The sequence below is a fragment of the Nicotiana sylvestris genome, chromosome 1, assembly GCF_000393655.2.
Source record: "Nicotiana sylvestris chromosome 1, ASM39365v2, whole genome shotgun sequence".
Taxonomy (NCBI): Eukaryota; Viridiplantae; Streptophyta; class Magnoliopsida; order Solanales; family Solanaceae; genus Nicotiana; species Nicotiana sylvestris.
Window position 1 is genome coordinate 75,581,680 of NC_091057.1, and position 13,648 is coordinate 75,595,327.

The 13,648-nt window shown below is 40.5% G+C and overlaps 1 protein-coding gene across 1 annotated transcript; it reads left to right on the forward strand.

Moving 5' to 3' along the window:
* Positions 1 to 370: 370 nt before the first annotated feature.
* On the forward strand, positions 371 to 1,345 carry LOC138871529 (uncharacterized). The gene is made up of 2 exons (XM_070149409.1): positions 371 to 463; positions 896 to 1,345. Exons 1-2 carry the CDS (start codon positions 371 to 373, stop codon positions 1,343 to 1,345), a joined length of 543 nt encoding a protein of 180 aa, XP_070005510.1.
* The last annotated feature ends 12,303 nt before the right edge of the window (positions 1,346 to 13,648 follow it).

Consider the following 13,648-nt stretch of genomic DNA (forward strand, 5'->3'; position numbering starts at 1 on the left):
ATCTACAATTATCTATGAGCCAATCTTTAAGATGTTGAAGAAGGATGCCGCTACTAAATGGACCGATGACTGCCAAAAGGCCTTCGACCGAATCAAGAAGTACCTATCAACACCACCAGTTTTGATCCAGCCCGAGCTAGGTCGACCTCTATTGCTCTACCTCGTAGTACTGGATGGAGCGTTCAGTTGTGTTCTGGGGAAGCATGATGAAACGGGAAGGAAAGAGCAGGCCATCTATTACCTCAGTAAGAAGTTCACCCCATACGAGGCCCGGTATTATCTGTTAGAGTGCACCTGTTGTGCTTTGACTTTGGTGGCGCAGAAGCTGAGACACTATTTCTGTGCCTATACCACATATCTCATATCAAGGATGGATACTTTGAAGTATATCTTTCAGAAGCCCATGCCCACTGGCAAGCTGGCCAAGTGGCAAATCCTGTTGAGCGAATTTGACATTGTCTACGTGACTCATAAAACAATCAAAGGACAGACACTAGCAGATCACCTTGCTGAAAATCCCATGGATGGAGAATACGAACCCCTGAAGACATATTTTCCTGATGAGGAGGTATCATTCATAGGAGAAGATATTGCAGAGTCCTATGACGGTTGGAGAATGTTTTTCGATGGAGCAACAAATTTCAAAGGAGTTGGCATAAGAGCGATCCTAGTATCAGAAACCGATCAGCATTATCCAGTGTCTGCCAAACTCAGGTTCACTTGCACCAACAATATGGTCGAGTATGAAGCCTGCATCTTAGGTCTAAAGATGGCCATTGACATGAACATTCAAGAGTTGCTAGTAATTGGAGATTCGGACTTGCTTATACATCAGGTCCAAGAAGAATGGGCGACCAAGAACTCCAAGATACTCCCCTATCTGCATCATGTACAGGAGTTGAGAAAGAGGTTCACAAAGACAGAATTCCAGCATGTTCCCAGGGTCCAGAATGAATTCGCCGATTCACTGGCTACCATATCATCCATGATACAACATCCAGACAAGAATTTCATTGATCCCATTTTGGTAAAGATCCAGGATCAGCCAGCTTACTGTGCTCATATCGAAGAAGAAGCAGATGTAAAGCCTTGGTGTCATGATGTCATGGGATACTTGGCAAAAGGAGAATACCCAGAACGCGCAAACGCTACTCAGAAGCGCACGCTTCAGAGGTTATCCAACAATTTCTTTCACAGTGGAGGAATCCTATACAGGAGGACTCCTGATTTAGGATTACTAAGGTATGTCTACACAAAGGAAGCATCCAGGCTATTAGAGGAAATTCTTGCAGGGACCTGCGATCCACATATGAATGGTTTTGTCTTAGCAAAGAAAATACTCTGAGCTGGTTACTTTTGGATGAATATGGAAACAGACTACATCCAGTATGTCCGAAAGTGCCACCGCTGCCAGATACACGTAGACATGATAAAGGTGCCCTCAAATGAGCTTAATGCAACAAGCTCGCCGTGGCCGTTCGCCGCCTGGGGAATGGATGTTATCGGACCAATCGAACCTATCGCATCAAACAGGCATAGATTTATCCTAGTAGCAATTGATTATTTCACCAAATGGGTTGAAGCAGCATCTTACAGAGCAGTGACTAAGAAAGTCGTGGCAGATTTCGTCCGCGACCGTATTGTTTGCCGGTTCGGGATCCCAGAGTCAATTGTCACTGATAATGGTTCCAACCTCAACAGTGACCTGATGAAAGCCATGTGTGAAACCTTCAATATCAAACATAAGAATTCTACAGCCTACAGGCCTTAGATGAATAGTGCCGTAGAAACCGCCAATAAGAATATCAAGAAGATATTGAGGAAAATGATAGAGAAGCATAAACAGTGGCACAAGAAGTTATCATTTGCTTTATTGGGGCACCGCACCACAGTCCACACATCAATTGGGGCAACCCCCTATATGCTGGTTTACGATACAGGGGCAGTCATTCCCGCCGAGGTGGAAATTCCTTCCTTAAGGATCATACAGGAAGCAGAGCTCGACGATGCAAAATGGGTGAAAAGTCATTACGAGCAGCTAGCTCTTATAGACGGAAAGAGAATGAATGCAGTTTGCCACGGTTAGCTCTATCAGAATAGAATGTCCAGAGCCTTCAACAAAAGAGTCAAGCCAAGACAATTCACACCGGGGCATCTGGTGTTAAAGAAAATTTTTCCGCATCAAGATGAAGCCAAAGGGAAATTCTCTCCCAACTGGCAGGGTCCGTACATGGTTCACTGGGTTCTGACAGGAGGAGCCCTCATACTTGCAGAAGTGGACGGAGAAGTTTGGCCGAAGCCGATCAATTCAGATGCAATCAAGCGATACTATGTGTAACCTTTATGCTTTCTTTTATGATGTAATTTGAACTACGCCTGACCTCACTCCCGTTTAAGAGGGGATACGTAGACAGCCTTATGGGTTCGACCACAAGTCAATAAAATTTTCGTTTCCCTCCCGCAATTGGAAACTGGGGCAGAATTTTGAGGAGGACCCTCAAAATTCCGAAGTAATTTTAGCCAGTCACCGCAAGCAGCCGTCAGAAACAATAGCCCAGTAAACTGGGGTAGAATTTTGAGGAGGACCCTCAAAATTCCGAAGCAAGAAAGTTACAATGTCTTGAACCACGTCGCAGTCGTCGGTTCATCTAAAGAAAACTATTCTCGATTATGTATTTATGTTATATTTTTACTAAATCATGCATGTCTGTTACCAAAATGCTTCGTTTAGCAACGCTACCCCAATGATATGCACAGAATCACCAAAACAGAGTCGAGCAGGTCAAGTAAAGTCAGTGGGGATACGAACTAACCTTTCCCCTTTACAAAACTCACAATTTTTCTTTGGATGTAGGCACCTGAGTTGGAAAATCATTGAATATACTATACACTCATACTGATCAGGAATACAACTCTCAGAACCGTCACCTATTCATAGTTGCTATACGCACACAATATCCCCAGCAACCACAATATCAAAATCAGATATCAGCTAAGAAAACTCTACTACCACCTGCATTTTATTTCTTGAATAAGGCTACCATTCTGCCTTCCGAGACTAAGCACTGTCTCCATATGCATTCTCTTGATTGCATAAGACTACCATTCTACCTTCCGAGGTTAAGCTCTACCTCCACCTGCATTTCCTGCATTGCATAAGGTTACCATTCTGCCTTCCGAGACTAAGCTCTGTCTCCATCTGCATTCTCTGCATTGCATAAGGCTACCATTCTGCCTTCCGAGGTTAAGCTCTACCTCCATTTGCATTCTCTACATTGCATAAGGCTACCATTCTGCCTTCCGAGACTAAGCTCTGTCTCCATATGCATTCCCTGCATTGCATAAGGCTACCATTCTACCTTCCAAGACTAAGCTCTGTCTCCATCTGCATGGCTGAAAGATTGCCACTTCATTTACCTCTTGTATCAGCTGAAATATCGCCACTTCATCTACATCTTGCATGGCTGAAATGTCGCCACTTCATTTACATTCTGCATGGCTGAAAGATCACCACTTTATTTACATTCTGCATCGGCTGAAAGATTACCACTTCATCGACATCTTGCATGGCTGAAATATCGCTACTTCATTTACATCTTGCATCAGCTAAAAGATCGCCACTTCAGTTACATCTTGCATCGGCTAAAAGATCGCCACTTTATTTACATCTTGCATAGCTGAAATATCGCCACTTTATTTACATCTTGCATCGGCTGAAAGACCACCACTTCATCTATATCTTGCATCGGCTGAAAGATCACCACTTCATTTACATCTTGCATGGCTGAAATATCGCCACTTTATTTACATCTTGCATCGGCTGAAAGACCGCCACCTTCTGCATCTCATGGGCTGAAAGATCGCCAATCTATCTAAAGGCGTCATTGTTCGGAGGCACCATTTTCATAGCCCGAGAACGCCATGCCATGGCCTGAGATGCAGAAGGTATTTTAATGATGCTCGTATGCTCCTTACTTATATATGATGAGTTTCCCTCTAAAATGGTTTACAAATTTGCAATTAGTTCAAACTTCCTTCTGAATATGGCTTGATTGATTTCTTTCCATTGTTTGCTGATTTTCTCTGTGACTCAGCCTAAGTTAAAACCTTTCTCACCTTTCTTGACTCGGTTAATTCATACAAAAATCCCTGACCTTTAATTTACTGGCTTCTAATTGATTTTCTTACCTTGTTTGTACAACCGTGTACTTCAAATCCCTGTCCTTAAAATAACCTTTTATGTATTTGCCCCTAATTGCATGCTGTGCACAAAGTGCTTACTCAATTTCTTTCCTTAAATGGTTTTTATCCATTTGAATTTGAATCCCTTAATTAAATGGAGTCTTGTGTAATTGATTGACAATCAGTTCCTCAACTATTTTCTTACCTTATATCTGCATGATTTTACACTATAAAAGGCACGACCCTCTTCACAAACGATAAGAAACTTTCAGAATCCTTCTGAACTCATACTCTTTCATAATAATATTCTCTTCGTGTCTGCACTGTGGCTTGTTTTACAAGACCTACTATTTTTTCTTTACTTGTTTCCCTGAAAACTGGTATGTCTGGATTTAATTCTCAGCACCACAACGATGTGTATTTACTGCTTTTGTATCCATGTTCAGCTGCTGTTTCTGTATAACACAACACTTAAATTGGCATGCTGATTTCCTTATGTGTGTTTTGTTATGAACCCCCACTCCCCTATCACCCCTATGTGTTTTGAGTTGTGACTTAAGGCATGACAATGTAAGTTGTTGTCCATGAATTAAGTTTGAACCACTGGGGTCTTGACCTCTAAGCAAACAGACTGGAAGGTGTGCCAGCATCTCCCATTGCTGGGTATGCCCTTTAGCCTGCTTTTCTTTTGCTCTTGCAAATTCCCCCATTCCCCTACACCCTTATGTGTACTGATTTTAAGTTATCCCCCTTTCCCTTTCCCCTTTCAGAATGCTACTTTCACACTTGCACTCCCTCTTAGTTCCTAAGTTCTGCCCCCTCTTGTGAGCCTTGCCTTGGGACCTTGAGTTCCCTTTAAACTTGGTCACATGAGGGCTGGCCCTTCCACACTGCACTATGGCTTAATCTGGTGATATATTTGGGTTTAAGCACTGCCCAGAGTTCTTATAAAACTCTTAGGGAACTCTGACACATCCAAATGGGAGAAATTGAAATAAGATCTCTTGGAGTTGGTTTACTTCATACTTCAGACCGGAAGTCTGAATCAGGCTCTCTTTGGTTGTACTTTTTGTGATTGTATTTTTCTTTACTTTACTCTTTCTGGGCTGTAATAACTTTGTAATAAGACTCTCGGGGATGGCTAGTGAAATGGGAGGGGTAACTATGTATGCAAAAAAGGGTAGATAACCTGCCTATAGGAGTTTATGAATTCCTGAATTCTCATATAAACACCATGTCTATAGGAATCATGCATTCTCATATAGATACCATACCTATAGGTTATTTCTGAATTTCTGCATATCACATAGATATCTTGCCTATAGGAATTTCTGTATTTTCTGTGTATCATATAGATATCCTGCCTATAGGTTCTTTCTGAATCTTGCGTATGCATTCCTCATTAGGCAAACATGTTTATAGGTTTTAAATAATCAACCGCAATTAGATATCATGTTCATAGGCTTTAAACAAAATTCAGCATCTAGATGCCATGCCTATAGGATTTTTACTTTTTTTACCATGTTTACACAACAACAACGACCCAGTATAATCCCACAAGTGGGGTCTGGGGAGGGTAATATGTACGCAGACCTTACCCCTACCCCGAAGGGTAGAGAGGCTGTTTCCAGGAGACCCTCGGCTCAAAAAAGCAACAGGAGCCGATATATTAGTACCATAAAAATGCATAATAAAATACCAGCAATATAAGAGATATGAAATACAGAATACGAAATACGAAATAGATGGTTGGTATAGTACAACTAGCAGGTAAAGCCCTGCATCAATAGACGACCAATGACATTCTTAGTCTAACTCCTAACTGGCTAGTCTCACTCTATTGTGCTGTAGAAATATTCACAAGTTTCCCCTAACCTACAACATTAATGCTCGACCTCCATAATTCCCTGTCAAGGGCCATGTCCTCAGTAATCCTAAGTCGCGCCATGTCCTGTCTGATCACCTCTCCCCAATACTTCTTAGGTCGCCCTCTACATCTCCGCGTGCCCACTACAGCCAGTCGCTCACACCTCCTCACCGGTGCATCAATGATCCTCCTCTGAATGAACCATCTGAGTCTTACTTCCCGCATCTTGTCCTCCATGGGGGCCACGCCCACCTTCTCTCAAATATCTTCATTCCTAATCTTATCCATCCTTGTATGCCCGCACATCCACCTCAACATCCTCATCTCTGCTATAGGAGATGAGCACATAGAAAGCATATCTCTGCTAGTTTTACCATGTTTACAAAGTGTCCAAAATTGACAATACATAGAAAGCATGCCTATAGGAGCTTTAGTCGAATCTGAACTGCTTCACTCAGTTATAAGTCTAAAACTAGTAATAGTGGCACATGCTCTTTTGCTAAAACTAGCCTTTCTTTAATAACAGACAATTTTTTCTTAAATCAGTACCTATTCATGTTTACTTCATTGTTTTTGGAATCAGTAGATATCATTCCTATAGGGTCTTCGTCTAACACTTAGGCAAACCATAGGGTGAAATTATATAAACTGAATCAGATTTTATATGCTACAACCAGCAGGCAGGCCTGATTCGGGCTTCTTATCTGAACAATGTAATAAATCAGTCTGCCTCAACTTTTTAAGTTTTAATCAGACCCTAAATAGTACATGCAAGTCATGCTACATTATGTGCTTTCTTTGGTTTAAAGGAGGTCTTTTTGAGCCCTTTTATTTGTTTATATGCTTCCCCAAACTTGCTATATGTGTTTTGTTTGTCGCCTTAGTATTTTACCTTTTGAAACCACAAATAAGCCCAATACCTCCTCCCTTTAGGATTAGTAGTCCCAAGTGCCTTCGGGGCTGATAGGATTGGGGCGGGTAATAGCATGCAATAAGTAAACGAGACCATTCCGCGCTTTAATACCTTAACAGGGTGGGAAAGGGTAGATATGGATATGATGATCATGCGATAACATCACGTGTAGCCCCTCACTTAGGAGTGATTACCGGATGTTGTGTGGGGTGATCCATATTATTATTAAACCTAGGACCCCCCTTCCCTTTGTTTTCTTTGTTTCTTTTAAATCTTTTTAAAACCATTTCTTTTAAGAAAATCAACTCTTTTTAGTTCCTTTTTCTTACTTTTGTTTATTTGTAACCATTACGTGAAAATACCCTCTTATTTGAAGCCTTTATTTTCCTATGTGTTATTTGCACTTAAGTCACAACAATAGTTTGGCCAGGAATCACACTAGTGGATCCTGAGGGGTGCCTAACACCTTCCCCTTGGGATAATTTCAAGCCCTTACCCAATCTCCGGTTACTCAAAACAAACCCCTCCTAGTGTCCTGAGGCACTTTAATCATTAGGTGGCGACTCTTCAATTCAAAACCCAATTCCCGAATGGGAACGAGTTGTCTCCCAAATGTCATAAACCCGATTTCGCGAGAAAAAAGGGGGCGCGACAGTCACGACCCAATTTTTTCCTCTGTTGGTATCGTGATGGCACCTAGTCTTAAGGACTAGGTAAGTTTAACATTTACTGAATAATAACAATAATAAAGAAAATCTAACAGTTTCGATATAGAAATCCTTACAAAACTTTATAGTTTTTCAAAACCGGTAGTACAAGTCATAAGCTATACAGAGTTTACTACAACTTCTAAAATACAATTGTTTGGAAATAAGTAAAACAATGTGAATACAAAAATAGGAAGGTGACTCCGAAGCCTACGAACGCAGCAACATGTTTACCTTGAGCCTCCACAGCAACGATCCGCACAGTTACTAATGAGCAAATACCTGTATCTGTACAAAATATAGAGAAGTGTAGAACGAGCACACCACAATGGTGCCCAGTAATGTATCAAGACTAAACTTGATGGAGTAGTGACGAGGAATAGTCAAGACGCCTACTGGTCTAATAAACTGAACAAGTATGAGTATAGGGACAACAATGTATGATTTCTATATAAAGACTACGCAATATGATAACGATACAGTAATTGCAATAAGAAGAAAACAACAAGTAACAACGGAACACTATAATAATAACACAAAATAGTGGCGGAAACACAACCTAAATTCGAAACCACAGATAAACAAGGACAAATAATAACTCAGCAACTACGACAACTTTCACATTTGATTTTAGTCATCAACCTTTATGAAGTATCGAACCTCAGATAAATTACAACTTACGGGTCTCAATACATGAAACTCTAACACTTGGCATCCTGTGCCCTCATCACACCTCATAACCGTACTAACGACTCACGTGCCAAATAGAGCCATTCTCACATAGAAGGTAAGTAAACAAGGGTGTGCATCTATACCCAACAATATCAAGAAAAACCTCTTATCCGACAAGAATGCTTAGCTACGTGTATGCTTGTGCAAGTGTCCTAATATAGTTCATACAAGTTAGTAAGCATAAGGAAAAGAACGGACAACACGTAGAATGTTTGTAGGGGGATCTGCCAGAATAGCGTTCCGTAGTCCCAATGTAAATATGCAAGGGGATCTCCCATAATACCGTTCTGTAGTCCCAAAGTAAATATGCAGGACAGGGGGATGTCCCGAAATACTGTTCCGTAGTCCAAAAGTAAATATGCAGAATATGGGAATCTCCCGGAATACTATTTCGTAGTCCCAAAGTAAATATGTAGCGTACCAACAGAGATAACAACTACAACACAGCAGAAACCTCGTGCATCACCACAACAAGTACAACAACAAAAACGACAATAATACAAAGTACGACAAGTAAATCAACTCAAGAATTTTAAATCACAAAGAAACGGTAGAACCCGTTCACAAGGAATAACCATAGTAAAGAATGCTAGGCGCAAAGAGAGCAGCTTAACAAGGGAAAACTAAAATGTAGCAACGATCCCACAGTATACAATTCAACAACAAGGAAGCTAACACGAGTCAAATAATTCCAAATAATGCTATGTAAGCTGAAATATAGGATATCTAACTCCTTTTAAGGTTGAGCAATTACGAAGGTTATTCAACAATTAAATTAAGGATAAGTGACGAAAAGATAATCGCAACCTCAATTAAGACTAAACAATTATAGGATGAGATAATAATAGTTTTAGATAAATATAGGCAATTATGAAAATATTGCATGACAATAGGAGAGGTAAAAATCTTCAGTTAAGTCAAGTACGAGTCAAATAGACAATAAGAATGAATCATAAAGCTATTAATTTCAATTAAGAATGTAGAGGTACAACTAGTAAATAGGAAACTCAGTCATATCAAGAACAACTTCATACTCAGTGAATATAAGGACCTAAGAACCCTAAAAGGCCAACTTTCCACAACTAAGTTCGAGCACGCACTCGTCACCTCGCGTACACAAACTACAATCAACATAGAAGACTCAAATCCTTAGGGGAAATCCCCCACAATAGGCTAGGCAAGATACTTACATCAATTCGGCCAACTCAATACTCAATTTAGCTTTTCCTTTACCAATTCACCATCGCTCGGCCCAATCTAGCCAAAGAAGACTTAAATACATCAAACAATGCAAGAGAAAACAATTTCAATCAACAAAGCTATGATCCTTATATAATTTGTAAAAAGTCAACAAAAGTCAACTCCCCGGGACCGCACCTCGAAACCCAACAAAATTTACAAAACCCGAACACCCATTCAATTACGAGTCCAACCATACTATTTTCACTCAAATCCGACTCTAAATCGATATTCAAAACTCAAAACTTCACTTTATAAAATTTTATACAAAACCCCCAAATTTCACTTGAAATCATCAATCAAATGCCTAAAACAAAGATGGATTTATGAATATAACTAAAATCAAGCATAGAACACTTACCCCAATCCATATGTTGAAAATCACTTCAAAATATTTTCCAAATCCGAGCTCCCCAACTCAAAATATGACCAAATGAACAAACTTTCAATATTAAGTATTTTTGTCCAGTTGTTCTACCTTATTTTGTGTGCCAAGAGATCCCAAAACTTACTTTTGATGCCTCCAATGGATTCCTTGTGAAATTTCAGTCAAGTTAGGCTTTTGAGTCACTCCATTTGACCTTATAATGAAGGAGATATGTTGGTTTCAATATTTGGAAATAGTGCAGACTTTTTTATACGAAGTCAGTGACAATTTCATAATTAATCTGAAAAATCTGGTAGCCCAATTCTTAGTAAAATGACTATAAAATCCTCATACGATGTCTAAATTTGACGATTCTTTTTGCTATGGCTCCTTAATTATGATACAAATCTAATGCTTCAATCAAAACAGAAATCAGAGCTCATTTGTTTAATGTGGTACCATTTATGCTTGAAGAAATGATGTCGAAATATAAGATAAACGAGCGCAGCACAACCTAAACCTATACGAAGCTCACTCGAGCCCCACGAGACCCCGTACGAACATAGCAACAAGTTCCATAACAAAACAAGGACCTACTCGAGGCCTGAAATTACGCATAACAATATCAAAATGCCGAAACACACCTCAAATCAAACTTAATGAACTTTCAAACTTTTGACTTCCAAAAACTCGCACCGAAACATATCAAAGAAACTCAGAATGAGCTCAAATTTTGCACACAAGTCCTAATACACCATACGAAGCTACTTGTGTCCCCAAACTACCGAAAAAGTGCAAATTCCCAAAACGATAGGTCGAGTCGTTACACTATGCGCCAAAATAAGAGGTGAACCTGGACGGGGTGACCTGGTACCTCTTGCAAAAATCAATAATGACTGGGTCGATAGGACCCAGTATGAAATGGTAAGTATAAACACTTAGGAACCCCTTTACGTGAGTGGTAATACTCTCTTCGGGAGCAGGGATCTGTACCATGACCTTGCCTTCCAAGCCACAATCTCTCTTCACAGCCTCGAGGTATTTCGCCGTTATCGAGAAAATGTATCTCGACACGTGCTCACATCGGCCAGGGATTGATGGAGGATTATCTACTTTGAAGTCGGATTTTAAAACATAAGGGCTGGGAACATACTCGTGAGGGAGTGGTTCCACCGAGGTTTTATCACTAGCCGGCTGGGAAGAAGAGGAAGAAGCTTTCTCCTTTTGTGGGACGGTCTTGGAGGTTTTCGCCATTGGTTCAGGTAGAAGGAAGTGGAAAGAGGTGGATTTTGGTATTTTTGGTACTAAAAAAAGTTGAATCAACGGGTGGTGAAAAAGAAGAGATGGAGAGAGGAAGAGACTTAGAAAGCTTGGTGAAGGTGGAAGTAAAGTTTTGATTCAACCAGGAAGCCGATATTTATAGATTCACGATGACAGTTCGGTGGCGCTAGTGGCCGACCATCCACTGACAGACATTAATTATTTGGGGAACTATATCGAGGGGACTTTTCGGTCACCTCGACCGCTTATGTCAGGGGGATGACATCATTCTTGGGGTCTCCTGAAAATCGAGGCTCAAGTCGTTTCTTATCATTTTACTCTAAGAAACGAGGGACTATATGTATACGGTGGAAATAGGGGTTACCCAATTTCATCCTTTGATGGAAAAAGAGATACCACGTCGAAAGGCCAGAACGTCGAGTTCGGGGTCGAAGCTTCTTTCCAAGATTGAGATCAACATCACCAACTGAGGTCAGAAGAGGGCATACTTCAGATGAAGCCGGTATAGTTCAGTAACAGAAAGAGCGAGATACGCACAACGGACCGAAGATCATGGCATGGATTTCCTATTATAATTAGAAGTGTACCTTATTTAGGATTCCCCTAAAAAGGGGGATCCCATTCATTTGTAATAATCATTATTTACTGATAAGAATTTACACACTCATTAATTTCTTGCTATTGCATTTACTGTTTATCAAAGTTGTTTTATCATTTGCGATCCCACCTCGAGGTTGTAACGACCCGACCGGTCATTTTGAGCTTTTGTTTTTCACTCGCCAGTTCTCGGGTATGACTAGCCCCGTATGATGTATTATGACTTATGAAAACGTCTTTTGGTTTTCAGGGTAATCGAAATGGATTTAGAAAAATAGTTCTCAGTTTGAAGCTTTAAATTTGAAAGGTTTAACCAAGTTTTGACTTTTTAGTATTCAATCTCGGATTTGGATTTTTATGATTTGGTTAGCTCCTTTAGGCAATTTTGGACTTGGTAGCATGTCCGAAATGTATTTTGGAGGTCCATGGTAGATTTAGGCTTGAATTGGCGAAATTGAAAATTTGGCATTTTTCGGTCGGTAGTGGAAATTTTAATATCGAGTTCGGAATAGAATTCCAAAAATTGGAGTATGTCTGTTGTGTCATTTGACGTGTGTGCAAAATTTCAGGTCATTCGGACGAGGTTTGATAGACTTTTTGATCGGAATCGAAATTCAGAAGTTTTTGGAGTTCTTAGGCTTGAATCCGTGGTTGATTTTATGTTTTGATGTTGTTTTGAGTGTTCTGAAGGTTGGAACAAGTTTGAATGATGATATGGGATATGTTGGCATGTTTGGTTGAGGTCCCGAGGGCCGCGGGTGAGTTTCGGGTGGTCAAACAGATCAAATCTTTGCTTTGAAAGTTGTAGATTTTCTTCAGTTCTGTTGCAGGCATTTTTGTTCTACGCGATCGCATAGAATGGTCTGCGATCACGTAGGCTTAGTCGACTAGGGTTAGATTTGTTCTACGAGATCACAAAAGGTAAGGGTGCGATCGCGATTGGCTGTGAAATTGTTGTTCGCGAATGCGGGGTCAGGGTCGTGTGCACGTAGAAGGAAAGGAGGTGGTGAGGAGTAGGCAGGTTGTTCTATGCGATCGCGTGGGAGAGGCCGCAATAGTGTGAGTTTGCGAAGCTAGTGCTTCGCGATCATGTGGAAGTGTTTGCAATCGCGTAGGGTTAAATGGGGTCAGTCATCATTTGTGCTTCGCAATCGCGAGGCTATTTCCGCGATCGCGGTGAAGGAATTAATTCGCTGGGCAGAATCTTTAAATAGCCATTTTCGCAATTTTTGGCCATAGTTCACCATTTTTGAGTCGGTTTTGGAGCTTCTTGGGGAGATTAAAGAGGGAATTCAAGGGAACTTCTTTGAGGTAAGAATAGTGAACCTAAAACTCGATCCTATGGTGATTCTTACTTGTTTAAACATGAAATTAGTGGGATTTAAAGCCTAAAATTGGGGAATTAAGGTTTAAAATTAGAGAGTGTAAATTGGGGATTTGAGGGGCCATTTGAGCTCCGATTTTGATGTTCTTGGTATGTATGGACTCATGGGAGGATAAGGATTCTATTGATGTGATTTTTACCAGATTCCAAGATATGGACCTGGGGGTCGGGTTTGGACAATTTCAGAATTCTTGGTGTAAATTGGTTATTTTCGAATGGGCTTTGTTCCCTTAGCATATTTTGATGGTATATCTATTTTTGGTTAGATTTGAAGCATTTGGAGGCCAAGTCGAGGGGCAAAGGCATCGCGGGCTTGAGTTTGGACCGGATTGAGGTAAGTAATGATTGTAAATGTTGTCCTGAGGGTATGAAACCTCGA

Excerpts from the sequence above, each read along its gene's own strand:
- LOC138871529 (XM_070149409.1), top strand. The coding sequence starts at position 371 with ATGGATACTTTGAAGTATATCTTTCAGAAGCCCATGCCCACTGGCAAG. Across the intron at positions 464-895 it reads GCGAATTTGACATTGTCTAC|GAGTTGAGAAAGAGGTTCAC; the intron begins GTGACTCATAAA and ends CATCATGTACAG.